This window comes from Stegostoma tigrinum, chromosome 28 (genome assembly GCF_030684315.1).
Source record: "Stegostoma tigrinum isolate sSteTig4 chromosome 28, sSteTig4.hap1, whole genome shotgun sequence".
Taxonomy (NCBI): domain Eukaryota; kingdom Metazoa; phylum Chordata; class Chondrichthyes; order Orectolobiformes; family Stegostomatidae; genus Stegostoma; species Stegostoma tigrinum.
In genome coordinates, this window is record NC_081381.1 from 28903594 (window position 1) to 28923455 (window position 19862).

Below are 19862 nucleotides of genomic sequence, written 5' to 3' on the forward strand. Positions count from 1 at the left end.
GAGCTGGACTAATGAAGTTGCTCTTGCAGACAGCCAACTCAGACATGATAGCATCCTCGTGTTCTGTAACCAATGTATGATTCTGTAGAACATGACCACAGCTAACAACTTTAGGGGCAAATGGGCAAGAAAGACCCCCATCAAGGATATTTCCATTCACTGTAGGCTACTGGCCTCTCCGTCGCTCCTGCCCAGCCTTGCTTCATTACAGAAGGCAGCCTAAGGCAGAATATGATGGATAACACCAGATTTAGCACCTCTCCTCTGGTCTGTGGTGGCTCATTGCCAGCAGATCCCCATTGTGGCAGACAGATACAAATCAGACAACCTAGAGCCAGCTGGCAAGAAAGCCAACACCGTAATGACCTCCAATCCATTGGGAACATAGAGTAAAATTCTTGATGAAGTATGGTACACTGTTGACTTGGAGAATTATTTCAAATATGACCTTGTACTTGTAGGCTGTGGTTTCTTCAGTCCATATTCCTCACATCTTCCTTCATAAATATGATTAATGGTGTTGTTTCCCAGCTCGCACATCAACTGAAAGCAGATTTTAGATTTAAGCTGTAGAAAATCATTCACAATACAAATAAGGTTGAATCAAATGTGAATCTCATCAAGTGCCAACATTCAAAGTTACCTTAAGTAACTCTGGCTCCCAGGAGTCCAATGTGAGAGAACGAACCTTGGAACACTGGACACCAAGGCTCCTTTTTAAAAAAAATCCAAAAGGAACAACATTAAAAGCTGATACTTGCAAAGGCAAAACACAGCCCTGTGCTTTACAAATTCATATTTTGGCACTGAATATACAGTGGGAAATCAGAAGGGAGGTCAGAGGTTCTGCATTTTCTGTCCATAATGAACGAAAAATCCTATGGATCTGCTGAACTCTCAGCCTGAAATCCTCCCATTGTTTTAGTGCACATGAATTGTGCACTTAGTCTGTGAGGCAATAGAATCACAGATTCAGAGTAATACAGCATGGATACAGTCCACGCCAACCATGTTCCCAAACTAAATTAGTCCACCTGCTTGTGCTTGACCCATATCCCTCCAAACATTTTCTTTTCATGAACTTTTCTGTATGTCTTCTAAACGTTGTAACTGTACTGCATCCATCGCTTTCTCTGGCAGTTCATTCCACGCCTGAACCACTCTGTGTAACAAAAAATTGCCCCTCATGTCCTTTCTAAATCTTTCTCCTCTTACCCTAAAAATAAGCCTTCTAGTTTTGAATTCCTTCACTCTACAGAAAACGCCCTTGTCATTCACCTTATCTATGCCCGTCATGATTTTACAAATCTCAGTAAAGTCACCCCTCAACCTCCCATGCTCCATGAAAAAAATCTTGATCTTTCCGGTCTATTTTTGTATTTAAAACCCTCCATTCCCAGCAACAGCCTGGCAAATCTTTTCTGAACCCTCTCCAGTTTGATAATACCCTTCCTATACCAGGGCGACCAGAACTGGACACAGTCCTTTAAAACCTCAACATGATGTCCCAACCCCTAAACTCTACGATCTGAGCAATGAAGGCAAGCATGCTAATCACCTTAACCACCCTGTCTACCTATGATGCAAATTTCCGCTGGTTCTTTATATTCTGACAGTGTAGAGCTAGGCACTGATCAAAGGGATGAAAAATGCAACCCCTCACCCTCTCAATTAGAAGGCCAATTTTGGAAGTGAACCAGTTGGATAACAGGGAGTGAGAGGGTGTGAGTCTTCGTTTTGCTGATAGTCAAGAAATTACAATTATAGAAGCATCCAGTGCAGAAGACCATTCAGCTCATTGTGTCCATTCTGGATTTTTGCTTGTGCTATCCTGACACTTTCATTCTCTCGCCCTTTCCTCAAAGCCCGGCAAAACGTCCCAAAATCGGTTCTCTCTCCTTTCTCTAAGCCTTGTAATCATCGACATTAGGAATGTAGCATTGAGAAATTTAACATTTTCCCATTTTTGGAATGCAATTGTCACACTCTCTATTGCACCACTGTGATATGTTAACACGTCCCACCCTAGCCTTCTTGTGGACTCTCTAATAAAGACACCAGTTTCAGACTGTTGAGGGCCATTTTAATTTGTGTCAGGGATAAAATGGGTGAGGGCAAAGCGGCCAGGTATTAAAAAGTACTCACTTGCAGCTAAACTTTAGCCTGGTTTTGTATCATTAAGGACTGGGTAATGAGGAAGTGAAAAGCTCACTGCTCTACAGCAATTAGTTTTAAGCAGCCATACACAACATTGTGTCTGGGGAAGATGTAAATCAGTTTATTAATAACGCTGGACTACTGCTGCCCTAGTAGCTTGAAGGGAGCAGCTGGCTACTTAAATTAAGTCCGATATTAAAATCATAATTAAGTGAAAAAAATATGGATTCCAAAAATAGGAATTACTTTTTACTTAAGACTATTTAATCAAAAAGTGATCAAGGGGTTGTGTTCCAACATATTGTTTGTTTAATCTTTTAACCGATTCCAAGGTGATCAGTCACTCTAGGGAAATTAAAACAGCGATTTACATCAGTGTGCCATCAGCAGCTGGGGTATACAGTGCGAAGTATGCTGGAAGCACTGCTCCAGTGTCACAGGCTGTTGGCAGGTCTATGAAAGTTCTCAGCCTACTAAAATTCTGGTAGGAATACACAACTCATGAACTGATGCTTTGAAAATACGGCATTATATTCAAAACTCAAACAGCTTATTGGAAGTTAACAACAAACCACAATTAAAAATATATGAAATAAAAGATGAGCATGCCATTTTGTTCTTGCCACTTTTCTTGAGCGTTTCAATTTTTTTATATTTTCCACACTATCACATCTACCTTTACACTAATGTTCCTGTTAAGAAGGTACCTTAATGCCTGCTAATTATCAATTTATTTTACTCCTTCCATTATTTCTGAGTTCAACACTCTTTAAAACATAAAGTTCATGAGCTTAAGAGCAATTTGAAAGGTGACTTCCGACTAATTGAAAGGACAGACCTGGCAAAGATTAACCTTGGTCCATAAGACATTGGAGTAGAAATAGGCCATTCACCCCATTGAGTCTGCTCCCCATTCAATGAGATCATTGGCTGATCTGACAATCCTTAACTCCACTTCCTTGCCTTTTCTCTAATAACCCTTGACTCCCTTACTGATAAATATCTGGGGGAGTGAGAAATCTGGGAATTTACCTGTGAATTCCAGAGCACTCGATGCACAGTGTGATCCCAAGGTTGATGCTGGCCCATCGAGGGTCAGCTTGTCCGCAGTCACAGCACTGGTCATTGCCAGCAATGCCCTGCACTCGCTGCAGGATGCTTTCACCCTTCACACTGCGATCCCGGGAGTCACTAGCCGAGTCAATGCTGCTTGTGGATGGAGATGCAGTTCTGTCCAGCCTCTGCCGGTAAGAAACGAGATTCGATTTAACATGGGGCAGGGGGTGGGGTGGGGAGAAGGGGGGTTGTGCGGTGTGCCTCAACTGCATTCCCACATGGAGCTGCAATGGCAGCTAACTCTCCTCATATTGATCAACTGACAAACAAGGGGCACCGCTCTTCAAACAACCACAACACCTTGAGATGTAAAATCGTGATTACGTTAAATACTTGCAAGGTGTTAATCAAAGAATCTGACAAGCAACGCCATGAGGAGTGCATAATTTAGGCTGACATTTCAGTGCAACACTCAGCTGTCAGTGCAGTCTTTTGGCCAACATATTAAATAGAGATCTTGCAAGCAGACACCAAAATGACCCCACTCTTTCCAATTCCTGTTTTCCAACAGCTCATTTTCTGGACAATTCCATTGAGAGTGGGACTGTGGAAACAGCTGACACTGCAGGTTGGAGCTCTGATCAGTGAGTCAGAGGTTTACAGTTAGCAACTCCATTCTGATCTGAGATGCACGTGTCTGACTGACAAGACCTGTACCTGGAATACTGTCACTGGGGTGACAAGCAGATTGAGGATACTGGAGTAAATTATCGGCACTTTGACAGCAAGTCAGAGGTCATGTTGGTTTAACAGAAACACGGACCAGTGTGCAATGCAAAGCACAATGTCGCAAATCTATATAACAACAGAAAATGGTTATCTCGCTAGACATTGCCATAGCCTTGAGGAATGGTCTCTGCTGCAGAGGTTGCGTTGACGGTGGCCTGTTGCAAATGTTCTACCTGTCCCTGTGGAACAAGCACACATTGGGGTCAAACTGGGGCCGATCGCTGTTACACGGAGAAAGCTATCTTGACATTAGTAACTGCTTGTAAATCTCTGCCTTCTCTCATGGGTGGAGGGGGTGGAATTACCAAGAGCAACAGGAAAAATCTGCGCCCATGCTTAGAATTCAGATGAATGAGTTGCAACGTTTGTTTTTGCTCCTTTACCAATATGAAATTTAAATTGTTTGCTTGCTGGTATAACTTACAGTTGGCACATTACATCCTTGAATTCAATGTAATGTTTGTATGTTGACAACATACATGTCAAATATGATTGAAGAATAACCATCTATTGGACAGGCTAGACTGGGCCTGGGTTTAACATCCTGACGGCACAGTACTGCACTGCAGTGTTAGTCCAGATTTTGTCCTTCGGTCTCTGGAGTAGAATCTGAGTCCATTAGTCAGAGTTGGAATAATCAGAATGGAGCTGCAGCTGATACCAGGTTGGTTTGTGACATTCTGATGTCTTAATCAGGGAAACAATTGGATGGCAAAGAAACAAAAAATGGTTTCCGTCACAGCTGACGTGACCCTTAGTGTGGAACAGCTCATCTGAAGGGTTACACTGGACTTACATTGATGTAGTTATTATCTGGGCTTTCTCGGTATGCAGTGGCGATGCTGGCCTGCACTGCCTGAATCCAGGCTAGGCGCAACTTTTCCGAGTCTGCCTGCAGCATACAGCTCCTGTAGAAAACAACGTACGTGATCAGAGAAAGATCTTAAAGACTGGATAATATTTACTCTCTACGAGAGGCCATAATGTTTTTAAGTTCTTTTGTTGCCTCCAATAGAACATTCAAAATGATTCCCACACACATGATAAGAACCTTGTGATCACTTCTTTTGCTGGAAGGGAAAGGAGCAAACTTTCCCAATTTTTAAAACTTGATTTGAGAAAATAAAATCCATGAATTTAAAGCGACTGTCAAGATGATCCTTTCCAGAGTTTGATTAAAAATGTAATCTTTGTCTTCAAATGACAATCTAATTCACACTGGTTGAGATATGTGATAAAGGGGATAGACATGTCCAACTTAGATTAAGGGTTGACATCTGTACAATTCAGGAAACCGAAAACAAGGAAGCAGCACACGTCTGTAGTCCTTGGCCAAAATAGCACCCACTGTCAGTACATTAGTACCCAGGGTCTGCAGGTAGGATTTTGATGTATGTCAATGCCCTGAACTTGGGTATACAGGACACAATTTCAAAGTTTACAAATGATAGAAAACTTGGAAACACAGTGGACTGTGAGGAGGATGGTAGCAAGATAATATTGGTAAAATGGGCAAATGTGGCAGATGAAATTTACACAGAGAAATGTAAAAAGCAATGCATATTGGTAGGAAGAACAAGAGATGGAAAATTAATCAAAGATACAATTTTAAAGCAGGAACAGAAAGACCTTAAGTCTACGTATAAAAATCTCTGTATCATGTCAGAACAGAAGGCATTGAGTATCTCCCTGTCAAAGATGCTTTGACCTGACCCTCACTATTTGGGTTCACCAATGAGGGAAGTTGTGACTGTGTAAGATTCTGCACAGCAATTGCCATTTCTGCTGTTCACTCACTTGTTCGGAGAGACAACCTCGAAACAAAAGCGCCTCTCGATGTCCTCACAGGGTTTGACGGAACAAAGCCTCAAATCGTCGACCACCACAGTTAATGCATCCTGCATGTTAGGACAGAGCCATCATTAGAAGTGGCCAACAGATCATGGATTTTGCAGAGAAAGAATGTAATTTCATTCAATTGCTAACTTAATTAGCATCAATAATGATGCACCACCAAAAGTATTAACTAAAGGCTGTCCAGTGTGAGATTCAAAAATAGGATGAGAAGATTCCTTGAATGTAATCTCCAGTCTATGCTGGTAGCTTCTCTAGGGTGAAGGAACAGCAAGTGTACATGAACTAACCACTGTAAACTTGGTGGTATAATTGCTCAGGATCATTTTTCACCGACTGTTATTGACATACTGACCAGGACAGGATTGTGACATTCTGATGTTGGTGCAATTTTTGCTCTTCTGCTAATTGCTACATTTAGAGATGTATTGGACAATGAATTGTTTGTGTATATAATTCCTAAATCAACTGAAACACTCAAAGGCCCTTCAAGGAATGTAATCAGACAAATAGGAACTCCAGTGTAAGGTGACCTGATTAGCAAGATTGTAGGTGTCTAGGTAAAATCATTGGCTCCTAGCAACCCTGAGCAAGATGGGCAGACTTTAGCATCTGTCACTCATCTGCCTTGTTAAATGTTGCTAAGGGATGAAAGATGACCCTTGGGAAGGGAGGTGCATCTCTGCATATTGTATCAACAATGCCTCTGCATCAGAGTGGTTGGAGGGGAACTGACAACAGCAGATTGTCATTTTGAGCAGTGCACTAGTTTATTCTGTTGGGGGGGTGTACTGGGGGGTGTTGGGGGAAGGAGGAGGAGGGGGTGTGGCACATCCTCTGGACATAACCAGCAGTATGCAAAGTGGACACTAGCACAGTTATAACATTGTTGTAACTATAACTACTGGCCATTTCCATTGCCAGTAACCCCTAACATCAATAAAACAACTTACACAAGCAAAGCCCCCTTTTTTACAAAATAAAATGGCTAAGACTCTTCAGAAATGAAACTCAGCTAACGTTCAATAGTATTGCACTATCAACATCTTGGGGTCACCAATGACTAGAAGCTAAAATACATTATAAATACTGTGGTTACAAGAGATGGTCAGGAACTGGAAATTTGTGGTGTGTAATACATCCACTGACTCCTCAAAGCCTTTAAACCATCTCCAAGATACAGACTGGGAGTGTGATGGAATATTCTCCACTTGCCCAGATATGTGCAGCTCCCACAACACTCAAGAAGGTCATCACCATCCAGGACAAAGTAGCCTCCTGGATTGGCACCAATCAATCATTAAACATTCACACCCACCACCAATGTCTCTGTCTCAATAAACAACCATCAGACTGTCAACTTCATACCTTCATCTTCTTCTGGTACACCAATTGACTGTTTTGTATTGAAAACCACCTCCTAAAAGTAAATTTAAGAATTAAAAAAAATCATATTTCATAATTAAACAAACGCATGGAAACTTAAAAAAAATTTCTGATGTATTATAGTTCCCAGGTTACTTTGTAAAACCAGCAATAGGCAATTCCACTTAAATTAATTTCAGAAATAGGTCAGGGTGGGAGTTATAGAATTTCTGATACTATTAGTTAATGGCTGCCTTCTATCTGTAATAACTATATGTCAAGAACAAGAAAAAAATGAGCCATCAATTTTCTAAGCCAGCCAGTTACTCATGTCAACAGGATTAATAGGCTGCTGTCGTAGTGGACAGTAGAACAAAGCAACTGTGGGAGCAGACCCCAGTGATAAATGTCATAGGACTTAATTTGACAGCTAAAAGGTAAAAAGGACAAGGCTGAAAAATTTTCCCAGCTTTAATCACAAAGTTAACTAATGCCCATCTTTTACAGAAATATAAAGAGGAAAAGACTCCCAATGTAAAGCTGCACTTCCTGAGACTGCAGACTGGAAACTCAAGCGCGGAAGCCAGATGAATGACTGTAATTGCTGGAAAAGTTAGAAAATTGGCATTTCTCTCACTGGACTAATTTATTGACCTTGATCTAGTTGCCTGTCCCCACTGGAAACTCTGCCCTACAATATATACATTATAATGTGAATTAGTATCTCTTAACATATAGGGTAGTGAAGTATATTCGCTATTGTCCCAGCTTTGAGAATCCAATCTCTCCAGCATACGACAGGGAAGCTCATAAATTCCAATGTGACCAGGTGAAAGATGTTACAAGTGAAATTAAGAAAACACAAGGAACTGGGAGGGCTTAATGTGGTCATGAGACACTCTTTGAACAGTTTCTAAAGGTGCAAATAGCTTGAGAGTTTGCCATGCAGCAGAGTCCAGGATTCATATACAGTGAACACAGTGATGCACTGCCACAGTGCAACATTGTGGGAATTGAGTGAGTACTTGCACCAAAAGTATGCAGTCAGACAAGCAGCTGTGATCAGCTGGGAATTTGGCACAGTGTTTAAATATCATCAGGAATATTGACCAGCAATTTCTCCTTGGTCCATCCAATGAAAACACTAATTAAAATGGGAATTTCAAGACACAGTGGGAATCTGTCTCTGTTTTTGTAATCACTAAGTTTCTTTAAATTCTCTTAAAAATTGGCATCCATATTTTGTTAATAGTTCTGCTGGATTGTGGATGGTTACCAGAATTTGAGCACCCGTTAATGTTGAAAACCGATCAGATCAACATCAAATAGGTTACAAAGTGTGAAGAGGGTGGTTAACCTAATATTGTCTGTTGCGTTCCGTCAGCACAAACCATTCACTGGGTTGGGAAACATCCAAATTCTGACAAGTGACACTGCTGTTCACGGTAGAAAGAACAATAAACTGGATTAGCGGAAAGGTATTCGTTAAGTGTATGGCAGTAAACGATGTTTCATGCTACACCCTGAGTTTTATACAGAAAAAAGACAACGGACTAGCATGAAAATTTATCAAATCCAATTTTGTTGCAGAAACCAGAGATAGACAACACACCTGAGGTGCATACTGGTTTCAGGGTGCATTTGTACCATTATTTCAGCCTGCACCAATGCTAAACTCAAACTAACTACCTTTGGAATCAGTGTATATCAAGCACAGAACTCAAAAGGCTTTTGGCTGATCATTATTGCAACCTCGGCATTAACTGCATCCAGTTTAGAACCACTAGTGAAAGGACACACCACCTACCGGTTCCAAGTCTTAAAAGCATTACTTGCTCTCTTGAACAAATAACCTTCCATCACCACTCCATTAGGAGCATCAATATTGAATTCAACCTTGGAATCATCATATGAGAAGTCCTGTGGATAGAAAAAAATATATTTGTGACAAATACAGATACTTTGAAATTCAACCATACAACATTTTGAATCTCAAAGGTTTATGACTTTGCTGTCCTCTGCTAACATCCAATGTCTTGATTCATCTAAATACTGGAAAGGTGTAGAGCCACAAAGCACTGTGATTCACTGTAGCTTTGTTCATTATATGACTCATCAGGGATGAGCTCAGTTTCCATATGTACATTGATAAATATAGCTCTACTTCTTCACAATAATTGCCATGATGATTTTAGATTGCAAATCTGCTTCTTTAACAGAGAAAATAAGATCTTATCTATCTCACAAAAAATGTAACTCGCCAGCAATTTAATTGCTCTTATCAGCTCTATGCTACAAGCCTGAGCATCTATAATGTTGCTGTCCAGGCAGAGCTTTACATCACATCTCATCCATAATTAAGACTGTGGTCTTTCAGCTCTGCAACATGACCTACCTCAAATCCTCCTCAGTCCCGACACTTGAAACTTTTATTTGCTTTTAATTTTTCAGGACAACTTCTTTACCAATCTCAGCAGCTTTCCTAGCTTCATTCTGCACCGTTCCAACTCATGCAAAACTCCAATGCCTCACATTTCATCTTGTACACATTCTGAACCTGTAGTAAGTCCATCTTTTGAAATTCATTGGGCTCCCACCCTACATCACATTGAATTAAACTGTCATGTTCTAGTTTGCATCACTCCATTATCTCTCTATCTTATCTCTGCAGCCTCTTCCAGCCTACAGCCTGCAGTGCTGAATCTGACCTCCTGTACATTCTTATCCTCCTATTTTGCCAAAGTCTTAATTAGGACTTGCCCTACTCAGATTGCTTTAGTGGTCGCACCTTTGTCATTACATCAAAAGGTGGTAGATCCAAATCCTATTCCAAGATCTAAATGCATAATCAACGTTGACACTTCAGTACATTTGTGAAGGAGTGGTGTATTACTGGAAATGCTGTCTCTTGGACAAGGCATTAAAATAAAGATCCATCTGCTCAGATTGTCAGGAAAGCTCCAGTGACATTTTTGTAGAACAGTAGGGCTCTCTTAACACTAAACAGCCCAGAAATGTAGCTCATACTAACCAGTGGGTGTCCTGAGGCCACAAGATGGAGCTATTATTCAGGAATCTACATCATGAAATTGTGGATTGCATTTTAACAGTGGTCAGATGGGGCCCAGGAGGTAAATAGATTACATAGTGTGGCGTTGACCCTCAAAAACCAGTATGCTCCCACATTCAATCCCCACTATTTACCACCTCAACTGAGGAAGATGTTCAGACACTACAGACTCAGGGCTAGGAAAGAGAAGAAAAATAAAACAGCAGGGGATTCCTAACAGCTATAACAACACGGCCCATGCATGAATATTGGCCAAGGACAGGAATAGGGGTGGATGTGAGACTACCTGGGATTGGGTGACCTGTGAAAATTCACTGAGGTCTCACAATAGTGGAGTCCGTGAAAAAGCACCCAGCATGACACACTAAGCACGAAGAGACATCTGAGACAAACAGGAAACCCACATCATTGTTAGCGTAGACAACAGAAATTCGCAAGCTAATGTTCTAGAATTAGTAAAGGAAGCTGTAACGTACAGCATACTGTGAATAGATACAAAACCCGCCAAACCTGCTGGGAGTTGTCTGTAATTACCGAAAAGATTTTAAAATATGTTAATAAATCCGTGTCTGGTCGTGGGTATTTAACTAGAGCGAAGGGAAGTCTAACATACAATGAAAAGGGAAATATCCTCTATCCATGGTGCTGAAGTCTCAAGGAACATTACTCACTTTGCAGAACAAGGTCTGACCGGACCCGTCTGATTGGATATGTCCACAGCCCACTCCAAGCACAACTAATGTGAGTTAATCGAATTACGCATGACCTACAGGAGGGCAAGCTTAATCAATCAGGAGGCAAACACTGTACCCCTTACCTTTTCATGTTTTATAAAGGTCAGATTCTTTCAGCTCATGAATTCTGATAGAGGGGTACAGATTTTTCCATTTTTGAATTTTTACTTCTTGCCCTGTGGTACTAAGAGTATCTGATTTCACCTCCTCTCTTCCTCCCAGCTCTAACAACTAAAAAGGCAACGGCACCCATCCATCCACCAACTCATTTTAGTTTAGGCATCAAAGAAGATCATTCAGGTCATTCTCACGGTCTATTTTCAAATGGCTTCGGCAACCTACGCGTGGTCTCACATATTAAATTCACATCACTGGCAAAGTTTAGAAGACGGAGGTGGGAGAGAAACCCTTGTACTTTGAGATATATATATATATATATATATATATATATATATATCAATCAGTTTCAACTTTACTGCTCAGGACAGTAGCAATGCTCCAAGTACAATGGGGACAGAATGAGAAATAGTGCTGGAGATAGTTTCAAAGAGGAGCTTTCAGCATTGGCCCAGCTAGTTCATTCAGGTAAAGTCTGAGTTTCCATGGGATTTTTCGAGCTGCAAGTCTGATTTCACCAAAAGGGACTAACTTCGTCCTCTGTGACTCGATAAAGACCCACAATAACTGTCTCTGTGGGTCGACGCTTAACAATACATTCTCGGAACCCCCCCTCCCCCCTCCCGACCCCAGGTCCAGATTGGATTCGGAAAGATTGATGCTGTGTAGTTTTCACTTCTGCTGGGTGAGTCGGACCCGGGCTAGATATCGATCGTTCACAAAACCGAGGCATGAAATGTTAATTGTGGCTGTAATTTGCGAGCCTGGAATCTGCTTGCTAATAAAGTAATGCTCACACAAAACAGATGCTGTGTCTTCAAGTAGCGAGGGGGGAGAGTGGAAGAAAGCAGGGAATTCACTGATGCAAGATATTGATTCTGCAGCACTCCCGGACATATTCAATATTCGATTGAAAATCACACCGAAGTTCTCAAAGTTGCCAATTTACACTGAAATATTGACTAAAGATAAAGATGATCTCCGCATATATTACATAACAGAGTTTCCCTCTTGCTCACTCAGACTATGCAATTTACGATAAATTCACCCTCTACATTTAAGTAACGTTAATTCTCCGTCCTCCGCAATTAAATTTTAACGAGCCTCATTTCAACTCTGCTCAACATTTTGAGTTAAAATCTCGCCCCATGTAACTTTGCCAACTCACCAGCGTGTAATCAAGTCTGCCAAAGATCTTCATTTTTTAAAAAAAATTACTTCCAAAGGGGTCGCGTTAAAACACGCCGCTTTTTTCTTTTAAAAAATTACGATGGAAACCAAACACCGGGAGCTGCACAAAGTTGTTATAACAATCAGAAATGCATCTCCGAAGATCTTCAGGCAGTGAAACGTCGGTTTCGGCGGGTCAGATTTCACGTTACAATATTAAACCGGTTGGGCGGTTATTAAAGCCACTCCAAAGTCTTTGGAGGGTCGCTGCTCGCCCTGTCTGTCCCTTTCTGAATGCCTACGCTGCACTGAAGTGTGCCATCTGCCCGCTGCTCATGCCTTTAGTCCCTCACAATAAGCTGCTGTTAGCATACAGCTGTCACTCTCTTGTCATTGCAACACTGTGATAGCTTGGAGCTCCAGCCGCATCCTGCGCTCTCACACCAGCCGCACCCCCAAAGTTTAACTCTTTCTATCCTTTGCTCACCAGCAGCGACTACAGTCACTTGAATACAACGAGGCCCGAAGGGTTAAAACCAAAATCCAGCTTCACATGCTGGTAGCCACAAGGAGCTCCTCCCCTAGGCAAGCCCGCCCTCCCTCTCTCTCCCCAAGCAACAGACAGGACGGGAAGCAACACACGCTTAGCAGCAGTGGTACTGTTTATGGATCCAGACCTCCATCTGCTTCCTCCTGCTTTGGCATCTTTGCTTATTCAGGCTGACACCAGCCGCCCCCAAATTCTTTGTTGCTAAGGAATAAATCACACTGCTTTTGTTTTTGTTTCAGGAAAAGGGCAAAAAAAGGAGAAAACCCTTAGGAAACAAAATCAGAGCGCAGAAAACAATCTTTTCAAGGACAAAGACTGGAAGTTAAGGAGAAATGTCTGAAACAACAAGTGAACTATCTTCCACGCTGAAAGTCTGGCTAGCCTGTTTTAAATATTGTGTTGCTTTATGGTCACAACATGTTGAAATATACTTCATTCACTGTGCACTTGGTACCAGAAACTGACTTTCATTGAGTGCTTCAGGTCCATCACCACCCTGTGGACATTGGTTCCAGGGAGCGCCAGTACCTTCAATGTGCACAGTAATACTCTGCTTACCCAAAATGATCTGCTTTCTGGTTGTATTGCAAGTTACTCTAACTGAATGGCTGCTGCATGGACCTGCTGCCTGCTGCGTGTGAGGAGCAGTGTTGTTGATGCACACCACCGCTGCCCAGCAACAGTGAGCACATATTTCATCTGCTTTGGTTTCTAAGAAGACCTGATTCTCTCGGACTGGGCAACTTCTCCCAGTGCCCCAATTCTCATATTGGCTGAAGTGGTAAGACTTCTTCCGATAGCACCTCTGTGAAAACAGACATGCACGCTGTGGTCAGAATCACACCATCTCTAGATCGACAGCATTGCCACAAAAGGTAACAATGACACCCATTTAGCCACTTTCCTGTCCTCTGGATGCTCCAAACACGTGACAATCCAATAAGTCTTTTTCAATGGCACTCGCCACTGTTAGCTTGACAGTACAGCAGCCAATTTGCACACAGCATTGTCCCACAGACATGTTTTCACAGAATCTTAGAATCACTACAATGTGGGAGCAGGCCATTTTGTCCATGAAGTCTACACAGACACTCAGAACGGTGTCCCACCCAGATCCGCCCCCTATCCTAGCTCTGTAAACCTGCATTTTCCATGGCTAACCCACCTAGTCTGCATATCCCTGGACATTCCAGGAAATTCAGCATGGCCAGTCCAAATAACCTGCACATCTTTGGGCTGTGGAAGGAAACCAGAGCACCTAGAGGAAACTCACAGAGAATGTGCAAACTCCACACAGAGTGAGGATGAAATCAAACCCAAGTCCCTGATGTTATGAGGCAGCAGTGCCAGCCATTAACGTTTTAGTAGTTTAAAAGAATTGGACTCGACATGGTTGACTATTTCTCTCCCAGTGTAGATACTTTCAAATCTGCTGAGTTTCTCCAGCACTTTCTGGTTCAGGAGTGTTTGTGATGCGTTAAGTATTGGGAAGTACACTGACAAAATGCCCTGGCTCAAGTTCTCACCTGTACCACAGGTTATTTTAAATCTGGCTCAAAAGGTTTGAGGGTCTGGGTTCAACATTTCACTCCCAGGTCACTAGGAAGTTTTGCAGTACTTTAGTGAACAGAGTGGCCTCAGTATTGCAATGACTCACCTCATCATGTAATTTCATAAGTCTTAACGAATTATTTGCATCTATCTCTTGGAAAGGTTAAGCCTGTTGCTCTTACATTTACTCAAGATTTAAACAGTAAAAATTGCCAGAATATAAGTCAATACTTTGCAAATAAACTCCAGACTGAAGGAATGGGACAAAGACTGGAAACCTTACTTTTTGAAAACAGCATTGGCTCAGAGATCAGGGAGACAAACATACTTGATGAAACAGCAGGAGAGATATACAAGGACACAATTGTGTGTTGAAACAATATAGGATGGAGCAGCTCCTATAATGGAGGAGGAGGAAAGTACAAAAGACAACAGATGTCCCAGAAGAATGCAAACAGAGGAAAATTCTGATCAAGGAGTTGGAACTGTGTAAGGTCAATAAATATTAAATCACTACACAACTGAGCAGGTGATGTTCTTTTATTGATGTGTGCAGGCACCATTCACTGACATTTCAGATTAACATAAACAAAAGGTCACACTCAAAGGTTTGGAAAATCAAGCAACAGAAAAAAAAACAAAAGAAATGTCTTGGTGCAAAAATTTAGCCATCTGATGTTATCATACGAACATTTAACAGATTGAGACCAAATTCCTTCGCTCACTGTTTTAAAATAAATGTTTAGTTAAGGTTAAACAAAACCTAAAATAGTGGACAGAGGAGTTAGATCCACTTACACTGAGTGTTAATTGAAGATATTATCTTTGGTTTAATAAATCATGGCACTACCCAAAATACACTTGGTTCATACAGATCAGAAAGGGTCTAGTTCCATCCCTGCTCTTTTCTGAGTAAACTGAATTCCAATTTAGCAGTGATAAAGAATCAAACTGTTGCACTTACATAGTGCCTTTAACATTTGAAAATATCTCAAAACACTTCTCTGATGTGCAACCTGACAGAAATGGGCATCAAACCGAAGGATAAGATGTAAAGAAAGATAACTAAGAGCTTGGTCAAAATGTGACATTAGAAAGAATTGTAAAGGAAGACAGAGAGAGATTGAAAGCTAGATAGTGCTATAATTGATGCCCAAATTCAAAACCGGACAGAAGTGAGAAAGCAGAGTTCAGTAATCCGCTCACAACTCCCATCAATTAATATTGTACATCAGACAAAGTGAGGACTAGGCACCAAAGACCAATAACCTCCTGCATGACAAGTAGTATTTGTGTGACAACTAATGCCCAGAAAACCACATCCCGGCAAACATAGAGCCTTTGCTAAAACACTGCAGAAACAAACTACTTTTTAAAATTTAATTGCTTCTTCATTTCTGCTTCCACAGGTTTAGGATTTAATCAAATTCAAAAAGCTGGTCACCTGACATGAACAATCAAAGCAAACTATAGAATAAATGAGAGATGAAAAATACAGCATCTGCAAATAGATACAATTTACTGAAATCCTTTTAGAATGTCAAACTGTATATTTGATATTTTGGGCAGTCACATTAAAACAATTCCAGCCTGCAGCGACAAGACCCAGTGCTGGCTGATAGTCCGTACCTCCCCATGCACTGCAGTGCATTATATAAATGGCCTATTTTAGTCACTACTTACATAAGTACAGTCAAAAAGAATATGTTACCTTTGGAGCTAAGGTTAGTTGAATTTTTGACATGGGTTTCATTCTTTCTGCCTGTAGTAATTTTAACTATACCTGACATAAAGATGCTACTCACTACTTAATGCCCAGTGCAAACTTTTGTTTTAAAACAGTTGTTACTGATAATGCCCAGAGGTAAGGCTTTGGTCAGACAACTGCACAGCTTTCATACTTATCAAAAATACACAAAGAAGAGTATCATAATCACAGAACGCCTACAGTGTGGAAACAGGCCATTTGGCCCAACAAGTCTACACCAGCTCTCCTAAGAGCATCCCACCCAGACTCACCCCCCCCTACCCTATCCTTGTAACCCTGTACTTCCCATGGCTATTCCACCCAACCTACGCATCCCTGGATACAATGAGCAATTTAGCATGGCCAATCTACCTAAACTGTACATCTTTGGACTGTGGAAGGAAACCAATGTAGACAATGGATAGACACGGAGAGAATGTGCAAACTCCACACAGACAGTTGCCTGAGGCGGGGATTGAACCTGGGTCCGTGGCACTGTGAGGTAGCAGCACTAACCACTGAGTCACCATGCCACCCACAGTGGACTGCTAGATTTTGGTGTGATTTTTAATATCCCTATAAATTTACAATGCTACAACACCCATGTTTGTCCCAGTGGTAATGGTGGTAGTGCCACAGTGTGACCATGTGGTGCCAGAATCGCTGACAGCCATACTGGGAAGGTGTATTTTCATAACTGTTTCAGAACCAAGGGTCTGCCAGTGGCAGTAACTGGTCATCACTTTGTTCTACCAGTGAGTGGGCTGAATGATTCAGGCCTTCTGTACCTTGCACCAGTTGGTTGTAGAGGTAGTTGGCAGTTCATTGGTACATTTGGCTTTGTGGCACACCAAGGCAACCAGAAACTGCAGGCAGAGCTTGTGCTGCAGTGGCCCTCTGAAATATCTCTTAACAAGCTGGGCATCCTTTCAGTTCCTTGTCATTACTTAATTGTCATTACTTAACATTGCTAGCTCAGATTGGATCACATCCCATACCTGTTTAGCAGCCTGTACGTTATAGGAAGAGCAGTGCTTAACAAGGTGGCTGGAACCATTACCAACTCATAAATTTGAATACCCCAATTAAATCTTCCCTTAACATTCCCTTAAGGAGAGCAGTCCCAGTCTCTCCAGGCTCTTCACTGAGCTGAATTATTTCACCTGGTTACTATTCTGATAAATAAAACAAAGGACTGCAGATGCTGAAGATCTGAAACAAAAACAAAGATTGCTAAAGAAACTCAGCAGGTCAGGTTTACCATTCTGGCAAATCTGTTCTGCATCTTTTCTAAGGCCTGGACATCTTTGCGACAGCGGAACGTAATATTCCTGTTGAAATATCACAGCGATTGAAAAAGGTTAAGCCGAACTTGCTGGCATTTGCTCTCTAAACATGTTTTTAGAAACCTGAGGATCCCATATGCTTTTTTTAAAACTTGTCCTATAACCTTCAAATATCTGCGTGCATTATCAGTCTCATAGAGTATTAAAGCAGTGGGAATACACAAGGCACTTAATGGACACTGTCTTTGGTGATTTTTCCATTTTATTAGTGATAATGGATTTCCCCTTCAAGAACATAATAAAAAAGATAGACCCGTACCATTGCTTAGCAATTCCTCATTGTGGGCTGAGAGGTTTTTTTTGGAGTTATTCTCCAAAGAGAGCCATAACTTCAATGGAAATGGGGGAAATTCCACATACATAAAAACAAACAGGAATTCCATTGCATGTTCAATTCCATATTGGAGCAGAACAAGTGCTGCTTCAAGAACTTCCAGGATATGTCCATGTGAACAACTTTAAACAAATGGCTGGAGGATGTTACTGAAAGCACAGTTAGCTTGCTGTATAACATTTGGACTGAGATAACAGCTTTATGTCATGGGGGTGAGTGGATACCAAGACTCATCCATGGCACTGTTTCCTGCCTTTATAAGGTATAGTTAGGCAGATCACAGCTGCTGATTTCAGCTTATGGTTCAATCAGGGAGTGTGAGTATTGGTATTACGATCCTACACCCTCATTCTAAGGCATATAGCAACAATAGGTCATTTGGCTCAACAAACCTATACTACCTTTTTATTAGATCACAGCCAAACTGTACCAGGGCAACCTGTCCTTGTTTTATATCCTCCGATTCCAACACCTGACAAAAATCTGTCAGCATCACAGAGACAAAGTGCAGGGTGACAGCAGCAACAACATTCAGTCACTACAAAACAATGGGTCTGCAGGAAAACCTGTTGACTAATTCTCAACAATACTAACCCATCTCAAATCACGGACGCAGGGTGACTTAAATAGCCGGCATTAGCAATTTGCCCCACGTGCCTGAATCTAACAAGAATGAAAGGGAGCTTGCACCCATGGCACAGAGCCAAGATTTTTTATAAGGCTGACCAGCTTAGTGTGATTTTCTTGTTTCTGTGCTCCTTGAGGGGCATCAGTAAGGACCCCAAGTTGGAACTTTCTGGATTTACTGCCCAATTCTGTAATTGTATTAAAAGGCGTACAATTATCCTGTGAGCATCACAGTCTGCAAACTAGATTGTCATAAACCACTACAAAAAAAATCCTTGGGGAAATGTCCTGTTAATCTCTCACTACTGACGTCATATTTTCTGGAAGGAATTGCTTTTAAGAGTCCTTACTGCAATAATTCATCAATTTGAGAAGAATGTCAATGTCAAGGCTTGCAGACTTTGTGATACAAGGAAATGCTATTTTCTTGGAAAAAAACCCTTCAGTTTGATTCAACTGATGGAGCCTTAATAACTTATAATGGCTTTAAGATCAGTGTCTTTCCATTGCCAAACTTTCCTTTTAAACATATAAAGCAAGCTTCTGTTTTCTGGGAAGTGCACTGCATGATGCCTAGAACATGTCAAATGTGTTTGAGTAGCAGCAGCCATCAATAATGGATTCACATGCAGGAACACAAATCTCCCTCAACACTGTGATTTCAACCATGAAATCTCAGGTGTCCATGTCCACAGTCATAACTCATACACTGCCTCATTGTTCATTAAGATGCCCCCAGAAAAAAAAAGCAACCACCCTGTCTTTTAGATGGCTCAATCCTGGCCACAAATTCTCTCGCCTTTCTACTGCTTGAATGGACCGGAGATTGGTGTTGCAACTTTGAGATGCACTCAGTAGCTGATGTGGTATCATGTGTCATAACTGTTATGAATGTCAGGGATTTAATTTATAGGAGACAAATGGGGAAGTCTTGTATGTGCGCAGTGTCTTTCACATTTTCAGGACTCATTAATTAATCACATTTTGAAGTGTACTCAACTATTGTAATGTAAGAAAGCAGCAGCGAAAGTGAACAGCAAGATCCCGCAAACAATAATATGACCGTACGCTTTAGGGATATGGTTGATGTATAAATATTGGTTTGGACACCAGGAGTAAGTCTCCTGTTCTTTTTATTACATCTAACTGAGAAGGCAGATGAAGACTCTAAAAGAAGAGAGGGTAGGTTTAATTTCATTCGGAAAACAGAATATTTCCTAAGAGATATTTCATGATTATGAAGGGAATTGATACATCACGACAAGAGATTCAAACACCTTGAGTACAATTAGTGATAAGAAGGGCTGTTGATTGAAATTTACCACTCAAAGGCTATTTGAATGAGGAAGGTTCTCAGATACGGCCATCAAAACCTACAATATAAGTGATTTATTA

General features: G+C 41.3%; 1 protein-coding gene across 1 annotated transcript in view; it reads right to left on the reverse strand.

The window, feature by feature from the left end:
- Nucleotides 1-19862, reverse strand: part of acap3a (ArfGAP with coiled-coil, ankyrin repeat and PH domains 3a) — a 309102-nt gene that overhangs the window by 14900 nt on the left and 274340 nt on the right. Inside the window, exons 11-17 of the mRNA XM_048561396.2 lie at nt 9029-9141; nt 7225-7276; nt 5800-5900; nt 4799-4910; nt 3190-3398; nt 644-713; nt 449-543 (exon numbers count right to left, since the gene is read on the reverse strand). Coding sequence (XP_048417353.2) covers nt 449-543; nt 644-713; nt 3190-3398; nt 4799-4910; nt 5800-5900; nt 7225-7276; nt 9029-9141 — 752 coding nt within the window. The remainder of the gene's footprint in view (nt 1-448; nt 544-643; nt 714-3189; nt 3399-4798; nt 4911-5799; nt 5901-7224; nt 7277-9028; nt 9142-19862) is intronic.